The sequence below is a fragment of the Protopterus annectens genome, chromosome 2.part0, assembly GCF_019279795.1.
Source record: "Protopterus annectens isolate FY-2018-M chromosome 2.part0, PAN1.0, whole genome shotgun sequence".
NCBI lineage: Eukaryota > Metazoa > Chordata > Ceratodontiformes > Protopteridae > Protopterus > Protopterus annectens.
The window spans coordinates 42,597,785-42,625,768 of NC_056728.1; the positions used below are offsets into that span (position 1 = coordinate 42,597,785).

The 27,984-nt window shown below is 43.7% G+C and overlaps 1 protein-coding gene across 1 annotated transcript in view; it reads right to left on the reverse strand.

Annotated features, from left to right (window-relative positions):
• The window catches only part of COPS8 (COP9 signalosome subunit 8), a 367,147-nt gene that overhangs the window by 142,083 nt on the left and 197,080 nt on the right, over positions 1-27,984 (reverse strand). The window contains exon 5 of the mRNA XM_044060526.1: positions 4,466-4,573. Within this exon, the coding sequence (XP_043916461.1) occupies positions 4,466-4,573 (108 nt within the window). The remainder of the gene's footprint in view (positions 1-4,465; positions 4,574-27,984) is intronic.

Below are 27,984 nucleotides of genomic sequence, written 5' to 3' on the forward strand. Positions count from 1 at the left end.
CAGGTATGCCTCCTTGAGGTCTAGAGTCACCAGCCAAGACCCCTTGCCCAGCATGGGAAGGAGTTGCTGTAGAGTCAGCATTTTGAATTTTGGCACAATGAGATAAGTATTCAGTGTGGACAAGTCGAGAATAGGCCTCCATTGATTTTCTTTTCTTGGAACAAGGAATAGTCTGGAATAAAATCCTTGGCCTTGTTCTGAAAGAGGAACCTTTTCTATAGCTTTCATTTGCATTAAGTTGGAGATTTGTTTCAAAGCCTCTGCCCTTTTGATTTGGTGGCATGCCTGGCATGCCTTTTCTTTTTGGCAATGTGTGAAAATGGAACCTGTATCCTTTGTCTATTATTTGCAGTGTCCATTTGTCTCTTGTAATACTGTGCCAATTTTCTGAGAATAAAGAAAGCTTTCCGCCCAAAGGTGCTTCTAATTGAGCCCTGGTTGGCAGAGTCAAAGCAAAGTCATTGCGTCTGTCCTTGTGCAGCAGTTGTAGGTCCTGCACTACCTCTCTGGTTGGGAGGCTGCCATTGACGGCCTCTGTAGGAGCCTCTAGCTTGCCCTCTACCTCTGGCACACCTGTTCTTGCCTCTCTGAAATCTTTCTGTGTCCGGAAAGGACCAATTCTTGGTAGGCCAATTTCTGCTGAATCTTGGTGGTTGGACTTGTAGAAAATCTTTGACTGTTTGTACAGATTTTGCCTTTTCCTCAAATTTCTTTAAGACCTCCTGAGCAGTGGAGCCAAATAACTTTTGCTTTTCCAGTGGAGCATCCAGAAGCTTAGCTTTAACATGGTCTGGCAGAGATTGTTCCTTCAGCCAAGCATGCCTACGTATGACTGCACCTGTCATAGCTGACCTACATGAAGCTTCCAATGCATCATAACCACACTGCAAGAAATGGTTGCTAACCTGCTGGGAGTTATGTACCAGATCCTGAAGTGATTTGCGATCTAGGGGTTCAGGTGAAGACAGTTTCTTATGCAATTCATCTAACAAATACTCTTGGTACTGTATCATATGAAATTGACAATGTAATGCCCTCATAGAAAGAGTAGCAGAAGTATACACTTTTTTACCCCATCTCTCTAAAGCCCTGGACTCCCTTTCAGAGGGGAGTGGATTTTTAGTAGTGGCAGCTGCAACCCCTTTAGGGCCCTGGGAAATCGTTTCTGGATCAGCAGAGTGGGCCTTGTAAAGAAAAAGATGCGAGTCTGGGACCCTGTAGTACCTATCGGGTTTGACAGGGGCCGGAGGAAGAGTGTCAGGGGTTATGCTAGACTCAGAGTACACATCATCAATGACATTCAAAACAGGAGGAATAGCCAAAGGTCTATGCTGAGGTAAATGCAGAAAAGTTCTTAATCTTTTCCTGGAATCAGAGAATTCCTGGCCCTGCCATTTGAAATGCTCTCTCATAGTGTGAAGGGTCTCCCCGAAGGATAGCTCTTCAGGAGGGGAGGCCGAGGGGATAGATTCCTCCGCATCAGAATCCTCGTAGGCCGAAAAAGCCTCCTCCTGGTAGTCTGAGAGAGCAGAGCCATCAGAGGCCTCCTCTGAGGAGTGGGGATCACAGGACTCAACCCTGGGCCTTTTGTCTAGAGGAGGTTGAGAGCCCCTGTCCGGATGGGGTTGAGAGCCCCTAATTAAGGAAATAAGGTCCTCTGCTAAAGCTAGAATCTGTGAACTTGTAGTGGGTCCCTGAGGAATAACCCTGGGAGGCATAGCTTTTGTGTGTTTAGCAGCTTTAGCCCTGGTGAATGTCTTTATGGACATGGATGCAGGAGGCCTGGCTGCACCACGTGCTGGTGTAGTTTTGTCTAGAGGAATGGTGTCGGAAGTTTCCAAGACACCAGTTTCTGAAAGAAATTCAATAACCGACTCAGCAGGGGCCTCCGGGGCCGAGGTTGTCGGTTGAGCGGTTTCGGGGGTCGGAAGTACCAAGGACTCGGTTTCAGATGAGACCGAGACACTCGTGGTAGGCCTGGCTGTGGTTTCAGCCGAAACCGCGGCCCGCGTGTGTCGGTCCTTGTCCTTCCGTTTCTTTGTTAAATGTGAAGTCGGAGTCTCCGACAGCATATTGTATGAAAAACTAGCCCCCAAAAATTCCTCTGCAAACTCCGCCCGACGTCTAAGAGTGCGTCAGTTGAAGGAAGCACAGGCTGAACAGGCCGAGACGTCGTGGTCTGGGCCTAGGCAGGGGAGGCAGTAAGAGTGGAAATCCTTATGAGGTATTTGTTTCCCACAAGTTAAGCAATTATTAACTTTATCTGACATCCGCTGAGGCAAGAAAGAGTCCCCAACGGGGTACTTAGCTTTTGAAGTCTTCGGTCAGCTGAATTACAGGAGCTGGCCGACCGGCACTTGTGAACTGCTTCTGCTTCGGGCACCACGCGGCAAGAAAGACTGAGGAAGATGGCGTTGGCTGACGCTTTTATACCCCAGGCGCTCTGATGTCGGGGAAAGGGCGACATCAGCCGACGCCGGACCCAGACTTTGGAATCCGGCCGACCGAAGGGCTGCCTGAGGCAGGACAACCCATATGTGATGACTGCAGATGCACCCTTGAAGGACATCATCAGGATCGGAGTAAGTAGCCATGCTGCAGCGTAAGGAGGAGATGCCAAAATTGGTAAGTGATGCTGGCATGACTCGGTTGGAAGGTAAACTGTCACCTAGTATACACAAGCACCACACTTACACTCGCACTTCTTGTCCAAGCCCCCACACCAAGCAAAAGCAGCACTCAAATTCCCTCTCAGCACTTTTACCAAGTTAAATCACTGACACAAGAAAAATTGCAATTAGCTGGTCACAAAGTGAACATAAGGACTATATTGAAAAAAGCATCTCTGCCCATCCCAAAATACAACTCAAAGAATAAAAATTGCACACAAGCAATAAATATAGTTTCAAAAAATAGCCCCTAATCAGTCAAATAACACCAGTAGCTAAAAACAGTGGTCCCTAAAAAGGGAACATCCAATAGTGGTAAAAAAATGCCAGGATTCTTAAAGATGAAATACTAGTTTTAGTCAGAAAAATAAAATTAAATAAAATGTTCTTAGGACAACAATTTCTGTGTGGTGGGAGTTCTCCAATGGGGGTTTGTTTGCCAGAATTAAAGCTTGAAGCAGACTGCTGCTCCTGTGAAGCCCCAAAGATACTTCTCCTCAAGGCAGCAAAAAAGTACTGAAGAAATCATCACTCTGACTACAGAGTTCCAGTCTTGGGAATAGCCAATCATCAGTTAGAGTGAATGTGTGTGTGTGCTGGAGGGGTTAGATCATTGTGAAGCTGGCCAGCTATTGTTTCCTAGGCATGGAAATAGCCCATATAGCCAAAAGCCTACTGCAGCTGTGGGAATGCTGAACATAATAGGTGATGTACATTCTGTGTCTGGACACATTTATTCACAACTGATGCAATGACTATGTAAACATGAAGACATTAGGAGCCATAATCGAAACTCCTAACGATGTGGACATCCTACAAAAGGGCCTCACTGAAACAGGTAACTGGTGTCAAAGCCATGGTCTCAAGCTCAATGCCAAAAAGTGCATGGTCATCCCCTTTGGTAAAAATTCTGTACCCATGAACTACCACATAGGCGGTAGTCTACTTAACACCGAAAGTGTGATAAGAGACCTTGGGACACAGGTGGACAGTAGTCTCTGCTTTGATAATCACATCGCCACAGTGGTCAGTCACACCTCATCACAAAAGGTTTCTCATCCAGAAAAAAAGAGGTTATTGTTCCCCTCTACTCATCACTCATTAGACCCATTATAGAGTACAATGCCCCTTTTGGTATGTACCTCACAAGACATCTACAACAACTGGAAAGGCTGCAAAAATACCTCACAAAGAGGATTACTGGCCTCAAACAGATGCCTTACGCAGACCGTCTCAAAAAACTTCAGCTTTACTCCGTCGCATATCGCCTACTCAGAGGTGATCTCTGCCTAACATACAAAGCTATGTCAAACCCAGAGCTGTTGGACATGCTCCACTTAAAGAAATCCCAATCCCTCCGAGCTACACACTCTAGGGACCTAAACCTTGTCACCACAATAAACAGAACATGCTGGAGGGATAGATTCCAGTCCCAGAGACTTTCCATACTCTGGAACAGACTACCTATCTATGTCAAACAGAGCTCCTCATTAGCACTCTTCAAGAAAAATCTTGATGATTGGATGGGTAATAGGAAATTCACCCCAGGGATCACTTCTGTGGTTCTGCTTTACAGGAGCACAGGAAAATAATTTTCTTAGGTGGTGAAAGCCAGGGTACCTTTTTGGCTAGGCGTGTATAGGCCCTAGGGCCAATAGCCTAGTACCTATCTATGAACCTTTGAACATCTTTTGTATCCAAAAGCATGCTAATAGCTTTGCTACTGAATTGCTTGTAACCTAATAAAACCAAAAAGGTGATAAATGAAACAGTAAGAACTATGGAATGATAATTACCCTTCACTGCTTCTTCAACAGGGAGTCCAACGAAAGCTGCAAAATCATCAGCACTAATTGAAGTGTATGCCTGAGCAACCAGTCCAAAAGCTCGCCTCCTGGTGGTATCTGTCAAGTTGACAAGAGACAAGATTAAAGTACACAAAACATTACTAATTTGTATAACACATACCTCTCACCAATTCCCAATTTTGCCTCATATTCTTGCCCATCCCACAAACAATTCTTGATTTAATCACGAATGATTACACTCAGACAATTATACCAGAATAGAGTTTCATAACTTCTTTTTGTTCAGAAAATGCATGTTGCTGCAAAACATGTTTGATTGATTTTAAGGGACTTATTGTAAACATTGCCCTTGATTTTGGGGGGTTAACTTCAGCACAGAAGGTGAGAGCTATTGCAACACCAAAAAGAACAATGTGCTACCACTGTAGAATGAAACATACGACAAAACAGTACACAGTCACATTCTGCAAATGGAAATTAGTTCTGTAACTAACATTGAGATTTGAGGTCTTATGCAAAGATAAACAGATATAGTTAAAAGAAGACCAGAAGCAAAAACTTCAGTTTTAATATACAATTTTTTTCTATAATATACTCGTAAGTGATTCACTCTTCTTTAAGATGTCAAATGCCAGCAGTTCAAATCATAACTCATTGATTCTCCACAGAAAAAGGAATAGGAGATTATGCAAAAAGTAAGGGATAGATATTAAGAATTTGGAGGTAAAGACTACTTCAGCATGCTATACAGCTACTGGAAGATATTGTGTCAGATCTTCTTACCATTTAGTATGCACAAATCTACACCAGGTTAACTAAACTTTTATGCTAAGACCATTTTTTAAGTTATCTGGCACATATGGCACCATGCAGCTGACCTATTCAAACAACAGCATATCCAATAGTTGGTCAATATCACAGCACAGAGGGATGAAGTGTGACCAGTATATCTGGGTATGAAAAACTGATCCAGTTACTGTGGATCTGGCTGGGGCTATGTTGAAAATGAAAGGTGAATGCCATCTCTTAATCCTGGGGAAGAATGAAATGGATGGTTCTACCCAGGGTGACAGACAGTGGGGGCTCAAGCCTGGTCACAACAACACTGACAACTTGTCTGCAAAATCATGTGTTACAAGATGTGTATGCATGGCACTGACATCACTATGACAGCCACTGAGGTACATCTAATAGTAGGCCAATAGGAGAAAATTCTGAAATGCCCAAGGATGACAGTTCACCTTGCCTTGACTGTATGCCACCCTCTTCACACAAGCGCGCTCTCTCTCTCTCTCTCACACACACACACACACACACACACACACACACACACACACACACACACACACACACACACACACACACTTTGGCAATGTGGTTATGACTAGCCAGAGGATCAGGAGGCTGAGGAAGGGGGTTTCCTGGTCAAAATATAAAGTTTCCAAAAAAAAAAAGCTGCCAAACTGACTAGCATCGTGAAGGAACATCCTGTTAAATAAACAGCTTGCCAAAAACACATACCCTAGACTGCTATATTATGTAATCAAACTATTTTTTCGGCATGATGGAAACATTGAACCAGATATTAAAAATGCCATTCACTGAAAAGATACAGAATGGCTTTGAACATGCTGATGCTCAAAGCTGTTAAATTTTCCAGTGTTCGGACTTTTCTTTGGTTACTATAGCAACTTGTAACAACTTCACACCCAGTATTTTCAATGGAGAAGACAATAATTTATGACTTTATAATAGTCAAAAAGATGACTTAACACTTTCAAAAAAATTCTTGTTTTACTCCATGCATTTGGATTTTATGTCATACAGTCCAAATATAATACCAGAACATGTTCAAGTCTTAAAGTCAAAGGGGACATCTTTGTGCCACTCTTTAACAAAAGGTACTGGAGGCTTCTAAGGGCTGAAACCTGCAGGCTCTGCACATTTAGGATCAATGTGGATCTTTGATGAGGACAGAAATTGCAATATGTACAGGGGATTTCTCTTACTCCCACATGATCCCAGGGGAAACTCCATAACATTTTTTTTGCAAAGAGCACAGATATTGGCCAGATCTAGCAGTGTGGAGGGATAAAGACCTGACTACAGTCCAGGTAAGAGAGTTTGATTAGCCGCTCCAGTGTCTTGCAGAGTTGGCAGGGGAAAATGGGAGTGAGCAGCCCCTACTGTTTCACCTATCCTGGGACAAGTGACGCATTCCTAGCTCACCTCTTCTTGGGTGACGACTAGCAGGAACACTGGGTGTTACACCAAGAAACATGCATGTGGCACGCACTACCATGGTGCACATACACAAGCAGTGGGATTAAGAGTATGGAGACACACTCCCCAGACTGGCAAAACTTAGAAGGTCTGAACAACTGCCAGAAGAAGGAAGCTGCTGCCCCACTCTCTACAACCTGATTCTCACAGCAGAAGAGTGGATAGGACCTTCCCAGACAGGAATGTACAGGCTGAAGGGCTCTTGCGTAGGAGGTTTTTTACTGGTCAAATTTTTGGCCAATTATTCTCCAACACAACGTCTGGTCACACAACTTCCTGTCTATTGGAGGCAAAAATTTCGGCCATCTTGGTCTACAGTACTTGCTTTTAACCTCAGTTTTAACAGGTACCTCAAATAACTCTCTGCAAGTGCATGCTTACTGCAAAGGCTGGTCTACACAAAGCATAATCACCTTCATGTCACATTGTATGGTGCATGCACACCAGCTCATGCAGTGCATTACACAGCAATTTAAAATAACAAAAACAATATTTTAATAACATTTTTAACAGCTATTATACAACAATGACATCACCCTCCCAGCACACAAACCCTGGTTCTACCTTGATTAAGGTAGCTTATGGGACCCAAGTAAACCATCTGCACTGGCATTCTAGTTACCTGGCCTATATTTTATCATAAACGTGCATGGATAATGACCACTTGCATAGTTTGTTGTGAATGTCTTTCTGTTTATGTAACAATTGCAGGTATGCATGGTCAGTTACCAAGGTAAAATTAGGACCTAACAGATGTGAGTGCTCATTTTAATGGCAAGGCACACTCACTCTACGCCAAGTATCTTGTCTCAGCCCTGATTAACTTTATGCTAGGGTAGCAAGACTTCCACCACCTACTTCCAGAGAAAATAATGCTCCTAACATCTGAAGCGTTTATCAAAGTTGTTGCCATAAAGGCCGTGACTAATATTTTGTAAGTACTTTTTCACCGACCAGCTTTTAAGAAAACACTGTGTATTCTGGAATAAGGAAATTGTTGAACTGAACCTTGGAAAAAATCTAGAAGTGTGTGAAGGACCGTATTTTCTTAAGTTTAACTTTGGAATAGTACCCAACAGGTCAAGAATAACTGTTTTTCCATGTTTTTTCTGTAAAAAACTTTAATTTAATAACTGAAAAAAAGTTCAAGGGGTCTTTTTACTATAAGCATTGCTACATACTATGTTGGTGGCTATAGAAAACAACAGAACAGTTTATAATAAAAACTGTGGAATTTCAAAACTACAAGAAAGCCACTGCTGCACCTGAGTGATTTGTTCCACCCTAAAGGGCAATGCAGTCTTCTTGACTCTAAGGCCAGAGCTTACCATTGTAAAACAAATCCTCATGGCAGTGACATGGGCTGCCTTGAGAAGACATTTTTTCTTTGTGCAATATTCTGTGCAGTCAGAAACTTGTGTGTACAGAATCTGAAACTGCTGTGCTGGTTCAGAGTGAAAATAACTGATGCTGCTCTAATAATGCTTTAGAGAACTCTAATGCCATACCTCTGCAAGGGAGCAGCTCAACCTCTGACCATCATATGCTCAGCTTGAACAACAGATATCCATTACTGACCAACACTCAAAACTTCAACAACGGATATCCATGATGATAATTCTGCTATCCACCTCACTAGGAATCTAGCACCGCCTGAAAAAACTCAGAAAGGAAGATGACATGGAGGCTTATTTGCTGGCATTTGAGAGACTGTGGTTACAGAAAAATGACCTAAATTGAGCAGGTCGGGATACTGTCCTCACATATGACCAGGGACTTGCTACAGATAAACATGGACCTTGCAGACAATGATGCACACAACCAACAGAAAAAAAAAAAGTTAGGCACTTACCATAATGTTCCATGTTTGTAGCCCATCTCTACCTTTATTCTCACTTGTGGGTCAGATCTGATCCACTGGATCAGTCTCGGCCTTTTTTAAAAGCTTGAGGCCTTCAACAAAGCTTGTGGGTATTCTCCCTTACCCATGAAGCAGCTCCTAAACCCACAGATCTTGTTTGCCCATAAGAAAAAAACATTAGTGTAATTAAGGTTATAGGTAACAATATTTACAGTGTAAGAATAACAACTGGTTTCCAAGGCTATACAGTCTAAAGGATATCCAATTACTACTACTACCACCGGACAGTGATGGACATCACACATGGAACGTTATGTAAAGTACATACCTTCTTTATGTGATGTTGTCAATCCCGCCTTTATTCTTACTTGTGGAACCACGTCCCAAGCTACCTGATTCTTGGGTGGCTCATGGCAGAATATTCTTGAGGACCATACAACCAAAAGATGCTGTACTCCTGGGGGCCAAATCTACTTTGAAATAAGTAACACAGGTATGAGGGCTTGCCCGTGTGGCTGCAGCACAGCTACTGTCCAAAGATAGCCTTGCTTGGAAAGCTGAAGTAGCTGCCATCACCCTCGTGGAATGAGCTTTGACAGGTGCAGGGGCAGTCTTGTTCTCAGAATTGTAAGTGAAGGAAATGCATTCACAAGGCCATTTGGATAAGGTAATCTCAGATACTGGTAAACCTCTCAGTGTTAGAATAGAAAACAAATAGTTGATCTGATTTTCTGAATTCTGTAGTTCTATGTACATAAAACGTAAATGTCTATGAACATCCAGTAGGTGTAATGAATATTCCCCTTTATTCTGAACATTTGGGAAAAATACTGGGAACTCAACAGATTGATTCAAGTTACCTTCAGATACAACCTTGGGCAGAAGGTATGAGATGGTGTGTAAAGAAACTCTGTCCTTATGAAAAATCAAATATGGTAGTTTGACAGATAAAGCTTGTAATTCTGAAACTCTCCTTGCTGAGGTGATAGCCATTAGAAAGAGCATCTTCCAAGAAAGATACTTTTTACGTCACAGCTAGCAGAAGGGTCAAATGGAAGATAGATAATATGTGACAATACAAAATTTAGATCCCAAGGTGGAAATGGGCCTTTGTACGGAGGCCTTAGAAGTGTAGTTCCTTTCAAGAAGTCTTTACAAAGCCTGTTTGGCATACTTCCGTAGCAATTTGCTCCTATATGAAAGATTGAAATCGCTGCCTATTGAACTCTAACAGTAGCTGCAACAGCACATTCACTGAAAGGTTTAGTCAAAAAGTCTAATATAAAATGTATGGGAGCAGTAAAGGGATTAATCTGATTAGAATTAGCAGATAAAACAAACGTCTTCCATTTTCCCTTGTACAGTTTTCGTGTGGATTACTTGTGTGAAGAAATTAAAATGTGCCTTACAGGAGAGGAAAGGGAAGGAAACCTGGGCTATCAGGGGAATTGGAGCAGCCAAGCTGTCAGTTTGAGGGTGTTTAGATTGGGATGAATCATTCCTGACAGGTGAGTCAGAAGATCTGGAATGGTGTCCAGAATGCATGGTTCATCTTGAATATGAGGCCGAAGGAAGGGGAACCGGATTTCTTAAAGCCAACAAGGGAAAATAAGATTACTGTCATCTTCAACAAACTTGCTTTCTGCAGTAGTTTAGGAATTGGTGGAACTGCATAAAGGAGTTCTGGAAGTGCATCTCTTGGAGACTCCTCCGGAGGGGAATCAGGGCAAAGTGCATTTGGCATTGTTGGATGAAAGAAAAAGGTTGCAGCAAGGGTGGCCCCATTTTCAGAAAATCTCTTCAACAGTTTTTTGTTTGAGGGACCACTCATGTGGCAACAGTATAGCTCTGCTCAATTTGCCTGCTATTATGATGGATCTCCCCAGGATGTGCATTGCTATCAGAAAATGATTTGAAGATGTAGCCCATTGTCAGACCCTTACGGCTTCCCCAACAAAGGGGGTAAAATTTGGTTCCCCCTTGCTTGTTTATTAACCAGACTACAGAAATGTGTCTCCCTCTGGGAACATTAGCAATTCAGTCTTGAAATGCTTGCAATGATAAAAGCACAGTTCACATCTCCACAACGTTTATGTGCAACTGGGCCTTGCGTGATGCCAAAAGCCTTGAACTGTCTTCCATCGATAATGCCCCCCCCCCCCCTATCTGGAAGCATTCGTGGTAACCGTGGCTTGGTGTTGGGAAGGAATAAAGTGACGGCCCTGAAATACCAGCGGAGAGTGAATCCACCACTTAAGATCCTTTTTACTTGAATTTATCATCATGATTTTGTGTGTCATTGGTAGTTTTAGAATTGACCACTGCATCAAAAGTAACCACTGTAGTATTTTCATGTGAAGATGAGCTAAGGGAACAAGGACAATGGAGGTGGCCATTTATCAGTACTGGCAGAAGCTCGTTTCTTTCTGATCAACATTCTTATGTAATACCCAAGATCACCTACTCAGTCTTGTGGAAGTCTGACATCATACTTCTTTTGTCTAATTCTGCTGCTATGAAGACCAAGTTCTGACATGGCTCTAGAGCAGATTTTTCATAGTTTATTGTAATTCCTAAAGAGGAATAGAGTTGTAGCATGGAGTCTTTGGCCTGTGGCAGAAGATGCCTGGTCAGGGTGGTTATGAGTCAGCTGTCCAGCTGTGGAAACACCTGGAATCTTTCAACTTCTCAGGTGAGCTGCAACTACTGCCATGCATTTGGTGAACACTCTGGGGGCTGTTGTGAGACCAAAGGGCACAGCTCGAAATTGGAAGTGACTAGTCCTAGCAGGAAGTGTAAATGCCTTCTGGGCCACCATTCCATCTGTATATGGTAGTATGCATCCTGAAGGTCTGCACAGCACATCCAATTGCCTTTTTCGAAAAAAAAAAAAAAGTATTGACTGCAGTGTCACCATCCGGAACTTGCTGTTTTTGACCGAGTTGTTTAGATTGCCAAGATCCAGAATGGACCTGCAGTTCCCTGTTTTCTTTGGAAGTAAAAAGAATCTTGAGTAAGTTCTGAATCTTCTCTGGTGTGCAAGGACTTCTCAGATGTTTCTTTTTCATAGCAACTTTTGAATTTCTAAAGTTGCTTGTTCCTTTTGATTGGCTGGAATGTCTGGAAAGGTTTTGTTTTTGGGAATGGGGAAGGAAAAGAGAATGATGTGATGCCTGGACATTATGTTCTGGACCCATCAGTCATTTGTTACTCTTAGCCAGGTATGAAGGTGCAGAGACAATCATCCCCCAGCTGCCTCCAGAGGTGGATAATCTGGGACTCCCTCAGGAGAGCTGAAAGGGCTTACCAAAGAAAGACTCTCTGGAGCGCAGATTCTGCAGGCCTCCCCTGCCATGAGGGTGGCATCTTCCATTACTGCCTCCCGCCTCTTGGGGAACTTTCTTCCTGTGTGTGTCTTGGAAAGACCTTTGTGATTTCTGAACCACATCTTTCCACTACCTCTTTGACCTTTGGGAAAGGGTCGGATGGGTGTGGAAAAAATCAAAAACACCCAAGTGTGGAAAAACGTACTCCAACAGCAGATAAGGTCTTGCCTTCCTGTTCACACCTGGTGAGCGACTCTTTAAATTTGGGCCCAAAGAGACAGGAGGCCATCAAACGGGGCATTAATAAAGGAAGACTCCAAGGGATCCGAGAAATTGCAAAGGTGCATACAGGCCTGCCTCCTAAGTAGGATGCCTGAACCTGCTGCCCTACTTGTTTCATCTGCTACACATGAAATGAGTCTCATGGAAGAGTTTACAACTGAATTTAGGGTGGAAGAGTTTACAACTGAATTTAGGGTGTCGAGTTCTCAGGTTACCTTCTTTGCAACTTCATCAGCTACAGCTCCTTGGAAGGAGTCTGACAACTTCTTTATCAGATCCCTCTGTAGGCTAGTAAAAGTAATTCAGCGACTGTAAGGTGAAGGTTACTGACGAAAATACATGCTTCCCGTATCTACCCATGGCCCTAGAATCTTTACTCAGGGGATGGATAGTGGAATTGGTCTTTGTTCCTTTTTAGTGGCTCCCGCCATGACCATGGCATCAACTGCTACACCTTTTATAAGGAAAGACTTGTCTGAAGAGGCAGTAATATATTTATTCGGCCTCCTAGGAGTAGGTTTTATGGAGTCTCAGGTCTCCCAAGCCTTCTGAGAGATTAATTCAATAAGCTTATTGGAAGGAGAGGTCACCCAAGAGATGGAAGGGCAATAGCCAAAAGCCTTTAGGTATACCAACTCCTCAGCTGAAGGAGTTGTGGATGGTCAGCCACCTTTGTTTTAACATTTCCAGGATGTCTCTGAAGGAGACATCTTCAGGAGGCAACCGAGGGGACCCTTCTGCATCATCAAGATCAGTATCAGATGTGACTGACTTTTCTGGGGAGTCCAGATGCTTCTGACAGACTTCCCTCAGTGGGGTAATCAGGGGAAGTTTCAGAAGGGGGGGGTCCCTTGCTGGACACCCTAAGGACTGGTGTCTCTGAGGTCCTGTGGAAAGGGTACACAAGTAGGTAAAGTCATCTGCCAGAATTGGAAGAAAGCTCCTGGAGAGACTGTGTCTGAGACTGGGATGTAGTCATTACTGTCATCATAACCTCAAAGGCACCCAGCCCCTGACCCGAAGAAATCCTTAGAGCTGACAAAAAAGTAGCCAGAGTCAAGGGAATCCCCAGCACAGAGGATAGACGCTCCAAGGCAGAGGCAGAATCCGAACTCAACTGTGCTGAAGTCCCAAGAGGCAGGGTCAGATCTGATGACATCCAAACCCACTCTCTGGGTCTAACTTGGGAGTGTTGGCTCCTAGAGATCTTCCTCTCTGACAGAGCAGAAGAACGCAGGGCAGACGTCAGATCAGAGGAACCTCTGGGCCTGGGATCTGAAACAGACACCAGCTGGGCATCCAAATCTTCTGGCTCCAAAACCAGGGGACAGATCGGAGGAGGAATAGGCATTGATGGAGAGGACTGTGGTGGATCTGATGGCTTTGCGCTTGGATCCAGTAATAACTTAGCCAAAGCCAGTGTCTTCAGAAGCCTCCGCACTACCCTATCCACATCATCATCATCATCATCAGACAAGCTCCTGGTAGATTGGGTAGATAAGGTAGGGGATCAGGAGTTTGCCAAAATTGGTGATGGGAGCTAATAAGATATATGCTCCAATGATGATGGCTCCAAAGTCTAAACTCAGTTGGAGTCGAAGAGGTTGGAGCAATAGGTTCAGGTTGCTCCAAAGACTTCTCAGATCTAGAAGCTACTGGATGTTCTGAAGAATATGTAGGAGCAGTCAAGTTTAGGTATTTCTGTCTCAGCGCCGAAGATAGATTTTGGAGTCAAAGATCGCTTTGAGTTTTCATAGGTTGGTACTAGGCTACTGGCCCTAGGGCCTATACAAGCCTAGCCATAACAATTCCCTGGATATTTCTTCCCACATTTACTTCCCTGGACCCCTGTCTAGCTGGGCAACTGATGTGATCCCCATCACATCTCCCACCCAATCGTCAAGGTTCCTTTAGAAGAGGGCCAAGGAGGCGCTCTGCTTGACATGTATGGGCAGTCTATTCCAGAGTATGGGAAGTCTCTGGGTCAGGAACCTATCCCTCCAGCATGTTTTGTTCATTGTGATGACAAGGTTTAGAGCCCTGGAGCATGTGGCTCTGAGGGACTGAATTTCTTTAAGTGCAGCATGTCCAACAGCTCAGGGTTTGACATGGCCCTGTATGTTAAGCAGAGATCACCAGTGAGTACACGATATGCCAGAGTATAGCTGGAGTTTTTTTTTAGACTGTCAGTATACGGCATCTGCTTTAGGCCTGTAATTCTTCTAGTGAGGTATTTCTGTGGCCTTTCCAGCTGTTGCAGATGACTTGTGAGGTACATACAAAACTGGGCGTTGTATATAATGGGTCTAATGAGGGATGAGTACAGTGGGACAATGACCTCCTTTTTTCTGGATGAAAAGCCCTTAGTGATGAGGTGTGCCACACAGAAGGATTTCCTGACTGTTGTGGCAATGTGGTTATGGAAGGTAAGACCACTGTCCACCTGTGTCCTTAAGTCTCTCATCACACTTTCAGTGTTTAGTGTACTGCCACCTACGTGGTAATTCACGTGTACATGTTTTTTCCCAAAGGGGATAAAGTACAGTTGTGTACACTTACCATAAATGTAGATGTTCGAGTGTATTCACTGTTGCAGTCATTATATTTGGGTAATCTGCTGGCAGGTTGCCCTCAGTCGGCCTGAATAACAAAGTCTTGGGTCCTGCGTCAGTTGCTGTCTCCTCTTCCATGACGTCAGGTCTTCAGGGGTATAAAACATGCAGCCGACGCCATTTTATTTAATTTTTCTTGCCCCAGATGTCAGGTGCCCCCCAAATGGGGAGCAAAAAAAATATATATATATATATATATATATATATATATATATATATATATATATATAATAAACAAAAATATATGTAAATGCACATTTAGCAACATAACCTTTACCTTCATCTAACAGCAAATACACCACAAAGGCTATAGTATATAGTGAAGGAAAGAAAAGGTGGGTGGCGGGTGGGTAACCTGGACTGCAACAGTGAATACACTCGAACATCTACATTTATGGTAAGTGTACACAACTGTATTATGTTCTTCATGTTTCACTGTTGCAGTCATTACATTTGGGTAGAATCCCAAAGCTATGGATGGGAGGATGGAACTAAACAGCATTAGGAGCGTCTATAAGGCCCTGCAGAACTGCAGTGGCAAAGCCTGCCCTGGATTTGGAGAAGAGAGGCAAATGATAATGCTTTGTGAAAGTATAAACAGAGCTCCAAGTAGCAGCCTCTAGAATGTCTTTGGCTGGAACCCCTCTGAGAAAAGCTGCTGAGGTAGAGGCAGCCCTGGTGGAATGAGGCCTGATCCCCTTGGGCATAGGTTTACCATGGTGCAAGTAGCATAAACTAATGCAGTGGCTTATCCACTTAGAAATAGTCTGCTTTGATATAGCCTTCCCCTCTGACCCTGCAGCAAATACTACCAGTAGTTGCTCAGACTTTCTTAGAGATTTGGTCCTGTTTAAGTAAAATCTTAGTTGTCTGTGTACATCCAATGAATGCAGAATCCGCTCCCCCTTGTTCTGTGGATTTGGGCAAAAAGTTGGCAGGTGAATTGTCTGGTTAAGACCCACACTGGATACCACTTTAGGCATAAAAGAAGGATTGGTCCCGAGGGACACCCTGTCCGGGTAAAAAAACAATAAAATGCTCCACAGCCATGAGAGCCTGTAGTTCTGAAACCCTTCTTGCTGAAGTGACTGCCAAGAGAAAAGCTATTTTCCAAGATAGAAATGTTACATCCGCAGTAGCTGCTGGTTCAAAAGGAGGCGGGGTGAGTTTTTCCAGCACAAAATTGAGGTCCCATGCAGGGGTTGGTGATCTTCTGGGAGGCCTTACATTTTTGGCCCCTCTAAGATACTGTTTACGCAGAGGATGAGAAAAGAGGGGAGGCTCTGTGTTGTAATGAGCCGAGATGGCAAAGGCATGGATTTTTATTGAAGAAAAAGATAGGGCCTTGTCAAACATCTCAGTCAAATATTGTAAAATCTGAGGAATACTGGGCATTGCTGTGTCTGTTCCTTGAGCTTGGTTCCAAGCACAGAATCTCTTCCATTTATCAGCATAAGATTTTGTAGTACTAGGCCTTCTGGCTTCCAAAATGACATCCATCACAGACTTACTGAGAGGTGTTGTTTGAATAATTAAATGATCAGCCATGCTGCAAGGTTCAGAGTTTGGAGCTGAGTGTGCAGAATTTGATTGTTCTGCTGAGACAGTAGATAAGGTATTTGAGGCAAGTACCAAGGGGAAAGTTGAGACATATTCCTTAGAAGTGGGTACCAGTGTTGGCGAGGCCAGTCCAGAGCAACTAGGATCATTCTTGGTTTTTCCTGTTTGACTTTTAGTATGACCTTGGAGAGAAGAGGCAGAGGGGGAAAGGCATAGACTGATAGGTTTTTCCAACTGAAGGATAGGGCATCCACTTTCCATGCTTTTTTGTGACGAGTCTTTGTGCAGAATTTGTCCAACTGATAATTTGGGGAGAGGCAAATAGATCCATGTCTGGGGTCCCTCATTTCTGTGTTAACATGCTGAAGATTTGTGGATCCAGTTTCCATTCGTGCGGTTCCATAAGATTTCTGCTTAGGTCGTCTGCCAGAGTATTTTGTTTTCCTGGCAGGAACTGAGCTTGAAGATGTATTTGGTAGGTCAAAGTTGTGTTCCACAAAGCCATGGCTAGTCTGCAAAGGGGGTAGGAATGTGTACCCCCCCTGCTTGTTTGTGTACCACATAACAGTGGTGTTGTCCGTCTTTATCAGTAGTTGTCCTGGATGAAGTAAGTCCTTGAAGGCTGTCAGAGCATTCTGAACAGCTAGCATCTCTTTCTGGTTGATATGCAGATGCATTTGTTTTGGGGCTCCATTTGCCCTGAATGCATCTCCCCGCCAGGTGGGCCCCTCAAGCATAGTCTGATGCGTCTGTAGTTAGGGTTTGGGTGGCAGGGGATCAGAAATCAACATCATTTTCTGTTTCAGTAAGCCCATAACATGCTGTTGATATTTAAGCATATGAAACTGTCAGTTTAAGGCTCTGATTGCCAAGGTAGCAGACGTATAAACCTTCTTTCCCCATCTATCCAGCACCCTGGAATCTCTATCAGAGGGGGTAGGATTTTTGGCTGTAGAGGCCTTTACACCCTTGGGACCCTGTGAAATAGTCTCTGGATCAGCAGCAGGATTTTTGAATAGATATTTGTGGGTGCCAGGAACCCTGTAACATCTGTCTGGCTTACTAGGAGCCGGAGGTAGGGAATCAGGAGCCATGCTTGATTCCGAAAACACATCATCAACAATGACTAATACAAGAGGTATAGCCAAAGGCCTATGCTGAAGAAGAAGGAGGAAATCCCTAAGCCTCTTTTTTGATTCAGAGAAGTCCTGACTTTCCCAGAGAAAATGTTCCCTTAAAGTATGCAAAGTCTCTCCAAAAGAGTAATCCTCAGAAGAAGATGCAGATGGGATGGATTCCTCTGCATCAGAATCCTCATAGGGTGCAATAGAAAATTCCTGATCAGAAGAGGAATCAGAAGAACTGGAAACCTGATCTGAAGATTCATGATCAGTGCCTTGCCTAGGCCTCTTAGCAGGGAGGGTTGGCAACCCCTGTTCAAGGTAATTAAGTCCTCAGCCATTTTGATCATCTGTTTTTTAGGCATAGGGGCCTGTGCACGTGGTTCATGCGTCAGGTTTTTAGACATAGAAGATGTTTTTGACCTTGTTTTTGAGGCTGGCATCGGTTTAATATAAAAATGTTGAGGCATGAAAACACCCCTCAGAAGCTGGTGCCTGCTCAGCGGCTCCGGACCCATCCAAGGGAGAGACATCCGCGGGTTCAATACCCTGAGAATCTCGCAGCATACCCGACTCCCACTGGGTCTCGGTAGAGGCCTGCGACTCAAAAGTAGCGGGTATCAGGGGCTGCGAAAGCACCTCACTGAGTACTGGTGACTGGTTTAGGAGAAGCTTTGTCGTCGGTTTTGGACCTAGACATTCTATCTCTGTCTTTTTCTTTGCGTTTTTTGTGAACTCCGGTAGTCGGATTGCTAGCAGACGACATTTCAGGATAATTAAATCTTGATCCAAAATATTTAGAAGCAAAACTATACAGACGCTTAATAGTGCGTTGGTTAAAGCTAGCACAAAACCGACAGCAAGGCACATTATGATCTGGGCCTAGGCAAGGAATACAGTACAAATAAAAATCTTTATGAGGTATTAGCTTCCCACAAGTAATGCAATTATTAACTTTTACTGACATTGGTAAGGAGCAAGAAAATGTTTCCCCAACAGGGTACTTAGCTTTAGTTTGAAGACTTCGGTTCTGAAACTCGAATGTGAAAATTTCAGGAGTCGGCCAACCGGCACTTGCGAACTGCTTCTGCTTTGGGCACCGCAGCAAGAAAGACTAAATAAAATAGCGTCGGCTTCATGTTTTATACCCCTGATGACCTGACGTCATGGAAGAGGAGACAGCAACCGACGCAGGACCCAAGACTTTGGTATTCAGGCTAACTGAGGGCAACCTGCTAGCAGATTACCCAAATGTAATGACTGCAACATTGAAACACGAAGAACATCTATACATTTCTTGGCATTAAGCTTGAGCCATGGCACCAAGCATCTGTTTCTATAAGGCCCTTTTGTAGAATATCCACATCATTTGTGAATTCAATAATAGCTCCCAGTTTGCAGTCATCTGTGAACTTTGTTAGCCAGAGTCCCTTAGTGTTGGCCTGCACTTCAGAGAAGTAGATGCCAAACAAGAGCGGTCCCAGGACTAAACCCTGAGGTACTCCACTTGTCACTTGTCTGTAGCTGGATTTGGAGTCGGCTACTTTTATCGTCTGGGTTCTGTCACTAAGCCAGTTGGCAACCCATCGAGCGATGTAGGGATTTATGCCCAGCTTAGTAAGTTTATCTATGATTCCAGAGTGAGGGATGGTGTCAAAGGCCTTGGCAAGGTCCAGACAGACTGAGTGGACCGCCTTACCCTCGTCCACTGCTCTGGAGAATTCAAAGAAGTCAATAAAGTTCAGGAGACGAGATCAGCCCTTCACGAACCCAAACTGGGTGGGGTCCAGTGCTTGAAGGTTGCCAATGTCTTTGTTTATAAGTTCCATGATAATGCGTTCCATGCCCTTGCATATCAGGCTCGTCAGACTGATGGGACGTTACTTCCCGGGATCCAAGGTGGATCCCCCCTTGTGGAGTGGGATAACTGCAGCTGTGCGCCACTCAGTGGGCATGAAGCCTGAGGTGAGGCTACGATTAAACATGACACTTAGGTGAGTTGCCAATTCATTTTGTAGTTCATGTAGTACACAGCTCGGGATGTCATCTGGTCCCATGGATGTTGTATTCTTATCTTTGGAAAGTGCAGTTTCTACCTGTGTGGCTGTGATTACCGGAATTTGGCAAGCTTTTGGCACCGAGATGGACCCTTTAGGGGGTGAGAGGGGACTGAAGTTGGCACTAAATCGATCTGCCAGGATATTGACAATATTCTTGGGATCTGTATATTTATTGCCATTCTGTTGTAGCTCAGAGCAGATCTGAGCATTGCCATTTAGATTCTTGACATAACTATAGAATGCCTTGTGGTTGTCTTTGGAATCTTTGGCAATTTTATTTTCATAACTAGCTTTGGAGGATTTTATGAGGGATCTCAGCTTCTTACTGAGGTTGGTATGGGGTTTTTTGCATCCTGGGATTTTCCTCTTTTCTGCAACAGTTTCCTCCAACTACAAATCATCCACTCTATCTACCCTCCTTCTGCCCCAGCCTCTCCACTATCATATCCAAATATTCCCCTGCTAGGACGCTACACAGCTCAAATCAAGAATTGTTAGACATCTACAAACTCAAAACCAAAATAGGCTGCCTTCTCTATAACTATAACCCAGCTACATCCTGGAACCAACTCCCCTTGGAAATAAAATCCTTCCAGCATAGCAAATGTTTCAAATTAGCCACAAGGAAATACCTAAAAACAAAGTGGTCTTGCCACTGTAGCCAACCACCATCCTTTCACCTATTTCATCACCTCACTCAATGCATCTCTAACACTATTCCCCTGCCTCTTCTATCTCTTCCCTTCCTCCATTCTCCAGCCACTCTTAATTCTTACAGTCTCAAAACAACCTACCGGTCTAGTCTGTCACCTATACTCTACCTCCTCTACATCTCCTACTAGCCATTCTTACTTTCCTTTCTTGTTTCCAAACTCCAATACAACTAGATCCTACACACCTTTAATAAGCATCTGCCCAACTATTAACTCATTTTGCTCTAAGCAGCTTAAATAATATTGTAACTAGTCACATTTTCTTGTGCTAATTGTTTAAAACCTTGTTTGTAACAACTCACATACTTGTCTGCCAATTGTTAATACGCTGTATAATTGAATTGCCTGAGTATGTTTTTTTCTCTCCAGGTTTCTGCTTGTAAGATCCTATAGCAGATTGTTACTACTATGTTACTAAAATTTGATAAATTGTTTTCTAGTCCTGAGGAGATTTTCTCCCCGGGTCTCTGCTGAAAATGAGCCAAAAGTTCAGCCAGACTAACCAGGTTAACAAATGCAAAATAAAAATAAATAAATAAATAAATAAATAAAGTTTCCTCCTCCTTCTGTTGTATAGTTTGTTTATGGCAGGGGACCACCAGACTGGCGTCCTTTTTTTGGAGGAGAGCGTCTTGGTTCTACTTGGGATGACACGATTCATGCATGAATGGATGTGCTCATATAGTACCTTAGTGTAGGATTCAGCAGTCGAACTTTCAGCTCCCGTCTGTCATGAAGTTTGTCACTTCTGACTTGAGTAGTGTGAAGTTGGCTTTGGATAAGTTTTTTACGGAGGTTTTCTTACTGGGGGGTGGGGGTGGAATGTGGATGTCAAGGATGATTAGCTTATGGTCAAACCTGACCAATGAGGGGGTGACCACTGGTGTGGAGCATCTATCTCCCACGTTGGTAATGACCAGGTCAAGGATAATGGAGCCCCTGGTGAGACAATGGATTAGTTGATCCAGGGTGTTGGAATTTATGAACTCCAAGAACTGTTGGGAAAAGGTGTTGGTACCCGAGTAGTTTTCCCAGTTAATGGCAGGGTAGTTGAAATCACCCAGTACTAAGGTGTTTGGTTGTATCTTAATATTTTCCAGTATGTTTAGAAAGGTGTAGTGAGAATCTTGGGGCATGGTGGGAGATCTGAAGTAAGCTACAATTTGGATTGCAGTCTTACCTAGTGTTAGTTGCACCTGGAGAATTTCAGATGCTTGTGTTGGGCAACTAACCTGGAGGTGTGAATATGGACACGCCTCCACTTTAGTGTTTCGGTCTTGGTTTGGTGGCCAAAAAGTGTGTTAAGAGTTGTAGCCTGGTTTTGCAGGGGTGCTCTCTGGAGACTTGAACCAGGTCTCAGCTACTGCACAGATATCGATGTTCTCCATTTTTAGGAGTGCCTCGAGAGAGTGCATTTCGAGGTTTAGACTTCTAGCACTGAGTAGCATTACCTTCAGATTTTACATGCTTGTATCGGTTACGGTTTTGTCTGACTTATCCGATGATTTAGAGGACTCTGGTGAAATAGCCTCAGGAAAAAAAAGAGCTTTAAGTCAACCTTTTAATATAAGTTTATTTTTACGCTCCATAAGAGCTCTTTGATAGAAGCCATGGCAAACGGAGCATGAATCTTGTAGATGTAAAGGCCCCAAGCAATACACACACACAAAGTGTGTGTGTATCACTTAGAGGCATCTTTTTGCCACATTTTTCAAACCCCAAGGATTTCCCATCCTGTTTTTGAGACATATTACACAATTCAAATTTAACTAACTGAAACTTAAGCTACAGAAAATAAAGATAGAAAACAATGCGCGGGCACACACACACGAACGCCCTCTAACTAAAATGGACATTAACCAGATTAAGGAAATACTGAATTATTTATTTATTTTTTTAAAACTGTAGAGTTAGAAGTTAAAGAACGTTGTTTTAACTTAAATGGACAATGGAAAAGAGTTTAGAAGAGGGAACAACACTTGCACAGGCAAACAAAACATCTTCTACCTTAAACAGACGTTGAAAGGGGAAAGTTCAGAAAAGGGAACAACACTCGCTCAGCCAAAAAAAATATCATCCAACTTAAACAGACGTGAAGTAGGGTAAGGAAATTGCTAACTAAGTAACAGAAGAAAAACTAAATAGACAATACAAACTATAAATAAACTTTCACTTAGCCAAGAGCTTTCTGGAAGGACCACATCTTTTGCTGAGTGGCAAATGTGATCAGAGAATTTAGGGAACTGTATCATGGGTAAGGAAGTATGCCCATGAGCTTTGCTGAAGGCCTCAAACTTTTAAAAAAGCCAAGACGGATCTGATGGATCGGATCTGATTAACAAATGAGAATAAAGGCGAGATTGACAATATCACATCTGGAAATTCTACCTTGGCGTGGAACCTCACCAGAGGCTCAGTCACTTAAAACTCACAACTGATCATTCAGTATGAATGATAGATGAGGTGACAAAAGTCTGACTTAATACAAGAGTTTGAAACTGCGGCTAGAACATCACATAAATACAAGCAAAATCCAAGAAATTTTGGTTTTAGATAAATTTAACTAATATCTTAAGAAACTAGATATACTACAGTGATCCTAAGCCTTCTGAACAGTGAGCTATTTCAGTAGAACATTCATTATTAACTGAAATCACAAACTCCAAATCAGACTTGCATGTACCGAGAACTAATTAATAGTGAGATTTTACCAAAGTATATTTCCTTGCATGCAGGCAAGAAACAACACTACTGAGTTGATGTGAAATGTTCTAGAAAAAGAGTACACAAAGTATTGCACAGCTGATAACTTGGTATCTGTGTTATCTGTAGACACCATTCATCACGTACGGGTCTAGGATCCAACACTGGATCCGAGCTGGCAGCACTTATACAACAGCTAAGATCAAGCTCCTCCCCTCCCTTAATGTTCTGCTGCCCTCTAATCCCTCAGATCAAGTTTGCCCTGGAGAAAGAAGACAGACAGAGTAGACATGCCACCAGAAAAGGTCCAGCTAATTTCCTGCTAATCCCTCAGGACGGTGGAAGGAGGGTGGGATCGTGATGAATGGTGACTACGGATAACACAGATACCAAGTTATGGTAAGTACATAACTATTAATCTGATGGTATCCTAGTCCCCATTCATCACATATGGGTCAGAGTCCCCAGGTACCCAACATTCTCGGGTGGCCTCATGGAAAGATGTGCCAAAGAACAGTGGAGCCAAAGGAAGCCCTTCCCCTAGAAACTAGGTTGAGTTTGTAATGAGTAATAAAGATATGAGGGAAAGACCAAGTTGCTGCTGCACAAATGTCATCCAAGGATTGAAGGGATGAGAAGGCAGCCGATGTAGTCACTGACCTGGTAGAATGAACCCTAACTGGTCCAGGCAAAGGAGTACAACAGGAGGAGTAGATGTAAGAGACGTACTGGGAAATTCAATAAGAAATAGTAACTTCTGAAACAGCTCAGCACTTCCTGTTGACTGAAAAGGTCACAAACAATTGGTCTGAGAGAGGAAAAGATAGTTCTGTGCAAATAAAAACAAAGCTGTTGATGAACATCTAAAGTATGCAAAATGTATCCAAGTGCAACTAACTCTGGGCAAAACTGCAATCCAAATTGTAGCTTGCTACAGATCCTCCACCATGCCCCAGGATTCCCACTCCTCTTTTCTTGCTATACTGGAAAATATTAGGGTTCAACCAAACACCCTAATAATGGGCAATTTCAACTACCCCATCATTAACTGGGAAAACTACTCATGTACCAACTCCTTTGCTCAACGCTTTCTGGAAGTCATAAATTCCAATGCCCTGGATCAACTTATCCACACCCCCACCAGGGGCAACAATATCCTAGACCTAGTCATTACTAACATGAGTGACTGGTGTTCACACCTGAAGTCAACTCCTCTTTGGTCAGATCAGACCATAAGCTAATCACCCTAGATATCCACATCCCGCCCCCACCCCCCATTAAGGAAACTACTTTAAAAAATTCTCCAAAGCCAACTTCATGCTTCTTAAGACAAAAGTGGTAAACTTCATGACATCCATGCAGATGGGCAATACAGTTGTGACTGCTTAATCCTACACAAACGCACTCTATAAGCACTTACACAAGTGCATGGATCGTGCTACCCCAAACAGAACCAAGACGCAATCCTCCATAAAAAGGAAGCCAATCTGGTGGTCCCCTGCCATAAACAAACTCTACAACAGAAAGAAGAAACTGCTGCAAAAGAGAGTAAAATCCCAAGAGTGAAGGAGTTCCCTGTTTAGCCTCAGTAAAAAAACTAAGATCCCTTATAAGATCCTCCAAAGCTAGATACGAAAACAAAATTGCCACTGATTCTAGGGACAACCACAAAGCATTCTATAGCTATGTCAAGAATCTCAATGGCAACATCCAGATCTGCTCCGAGTTACAGCACAACGACACGAAAAATACAGAATCAACTGATACTGCCAACATCCTGGGAAATAGGTTCAGTGCTAACCTTACCCCCCCTCTCACCCTCTAAAGGGCCCATATCTATACAGGAAGAATGCAGAGTCCCTGTATTGACAACTACACAGGTAAAAGCTGCGTTCTCTAAAGCCAAAAACACAGCATCTATGGGACTAGACAACATCCCAGGCTGCATTTTACACAAACTGGCTCCCCACCTAAGCAACATGTTCAATCATAGCCTCACATCAGGCATTGTGCCCACTGAATGGCATACAGGAACAGTTATTTCAAGCCACAAAGGGGGAGCAACCACTGATCCCGGGAACCATCGCCCTATTAGCCTGATGAGCCTGGTCTGTAAGGCCATGGAACGTATCATCATGGAACTCATAAGCAAAGACATTGGTAACCTCCAAACTCTGGACCCCACCCAGTTCAGGTTTGTGAAAGGCAGATCATGCCTCCTGAACCTGATTGACTTCTTTGAGGCAGTCACCAAAGCCGTAGATGAGGGTAAGGTGGTTCACACAGCGTATCTTGACCTCGCCAAGGCTTTCAACACCATCCCCTCATTCTGGAATTATATCTAAACTCACGAAACTAGGTATAAATCCCTACATCACAAGAAGGGTTGCCAACTGGCTCACTGACCGAACCCACTCTGTAAACGCTTCAGACTCCAAATCTGAGTTCAAACCAGTGAAAAAAGTGGAGTACCACAGGGTTCAGTCCTGGGACCTCTCCTGTTTAGTATCGAAGGCCTTTGGCTAATGAAGTTCACAAATGACTGCAAACTAGGAGCCATAGTCGAGTCCCCAAATGATGTGGACATCCTACAGAAGGACCTCACTGAGACAGATGCCTGGCGTCAGAGCCATGGCCTCAAGCTCAATGCCAAAAAGTGCATTGTCATTCCCTTTGATAAAAACTCTGTACCCATGAACTACCACATTGGCGGCAGTCTACTTAACACCGAATGTGTGATAACAGACCTTGGGACCCAGGTGGACAGTAGTCTCTCCTTTGATAATCACATCGCCACAGTAGTCAGGAAATTCTTCTATGTGGCACACCTCATCACAAAAGGGTTCTCATCCAGGAAAAAAGAGGTCACTGTTCCCCTCTTCTCGACACTCATTAGACCCATTATAGAGTACAATGCCCCTTTTGGAATGTACCTCACAAGGCATCTGCAGCAGCTGAAAAGGCGACAGAAGTACCTCACAAAGAGGATTACTGGCCTCAAACAGATGCCCTACACTAACCATCTCAAAATACTCCAGCCTTACTCCACAGCATATCACCTACTCTGAGGTGATTTCTGCCTAACATATAAAGGGAATTAAACCTTATCACTACAATAAACAGGACATGCTGGAGGGATAGATTCCTGTCCCAGAGACTTCCCATACTCTGGAACAAGCTACCCATCTATGTCAAGCAAAGTTCCTCATTAGCACTTTTCAAGAAAAATCTTGATGAGTGGATGGGAAATAGGAAATAAACCCTGGGGATCACTTCTGTGGCTCTGCTAGACAGGGGCACAGGAAAATAACTTTCTTGGGTGGTATAAGCCAGGGAATCTTGTTGGCTTACTTAGGCCCTTGGGCCGATAGCCTAGTACCTACCTATGAACCCAAGAACACTGGATGCTGCATAGACTGATTGGGTCTCAAAGCCACTATCTTTATCGAATATCAAATAAGGAGGCTTGATGGTAAAGGTTTGCAATTCTGATACTAATTTTGCTGAAGTTATCGCCACCAAAAAAGCAGTCTTCCATGAAAGGAATTTGAGATCACAAGATGCGGTAGGATCAAAAGTGGCCCAAGTTAGAGGCTGCAGCACCAAAGCAAGATCCCATGGTGGAGAAGTATCTTTGACTGGGGGACGCACTAAAAAGACACCTTTCAAGAAAGCCTTGCAGAGGCAAGAAGAGAAAGTATGTTCTTCACTAAGGTGAAAATTAGAAATGGCTGCCATTTGGACTTTAATCGTAGAGAAACTCACACCCTCCTGAAAAAGGGAAGCCAGGAAAAGAAGAATGTCTGAAATAGGAGCTAAAAATTGATCCAGATTCCGACCTTTAGACCAGACAGAGCATCTCTTCCGCTTACTTCTGTAGACTCTCTTGGTAGAAGATTATTGGGAAGCAAGAATAATCCCCTTCATGAGAGATACAAGCCTGGATTAGTGAGAATCACTGGAACTAGACAAACCAAGCTGTCAGACAGAGAATCTGCAGACTAGGAAGTGGAAGGAGTGATGGATGAGAAATCAGATCCGGAACCAGATCTAGCACCCAAGGGGGGTGCTTCAGATGAGACCGTAGAAGGGGGAACCACACTTGCTGAGGCCAGAAGGGTGCAAATAGGATTAACTGCATCATCAGGCATCTTGCTTTCTGAATAGCTCTCGGAATTAGTGGTAAAGAAGGGAAAGCATAAAGAAGACCAGGAGGCCAATCGTGAGTTAAATCATCCCCCTCTGAGGGGATCAAGTTGAAGTATCTGCTGCATTTGTGATTGAGAGGGGAAGCAAACAGATCGCAGCTCAGCTGACCCCACAGACAGAAGATCTGCTTCACTACTAGCGGATCCAGGGACCACTCGTATGGGGATAGAATAGCCCTGCTCAGCTTGTCTGCCAGTTCTTTGGATGCTCCGGGAATATGCGTTGCAAAGAGAAAGTACTCAGATAAGAATGTGTGCCCCCTTGTTTATGTACCACACAACCGCCATATTGTCTGTGTGCGGTGTCCCTAGAGGAGTGCAGCCCTGAAAGGCTTGCAAAGCAAGGAGGACGGTTATCATCTCAAGAATACGGATGTGTAGTTTGGTCTCTGGGACCAGTGTCTCTGGTCACCATGGCCGGCTGGAGTGGGGGGAGAAAAAGACCTGCCCGTTAGAAAGTCTTGGGACTGTATCCACCATGACAGATATCATTGGCATACTGGAGTGAGCCATAAAGGAACTGACAGAGGATGAAAAAGAGTAGACCCATTGTATTGCCAGGGTCCACTGCAGAACTCTCATGTAGTACATGGCCAGTGGAACCAGATAAATGGCCCCTGCCTTGGACCCTAAGGCTCTCAGGATGAGTGGAACTGGAGGACGAGTTTGCTCCAGAAGAGATTGTATGCAAGACCAGATAAGAAGCATGGGTCAGAGAGAAAGAGCAAACCCAGAGAATGTCCTATTGAGTGCCAATCAACTCCAGATGCTGAGACGG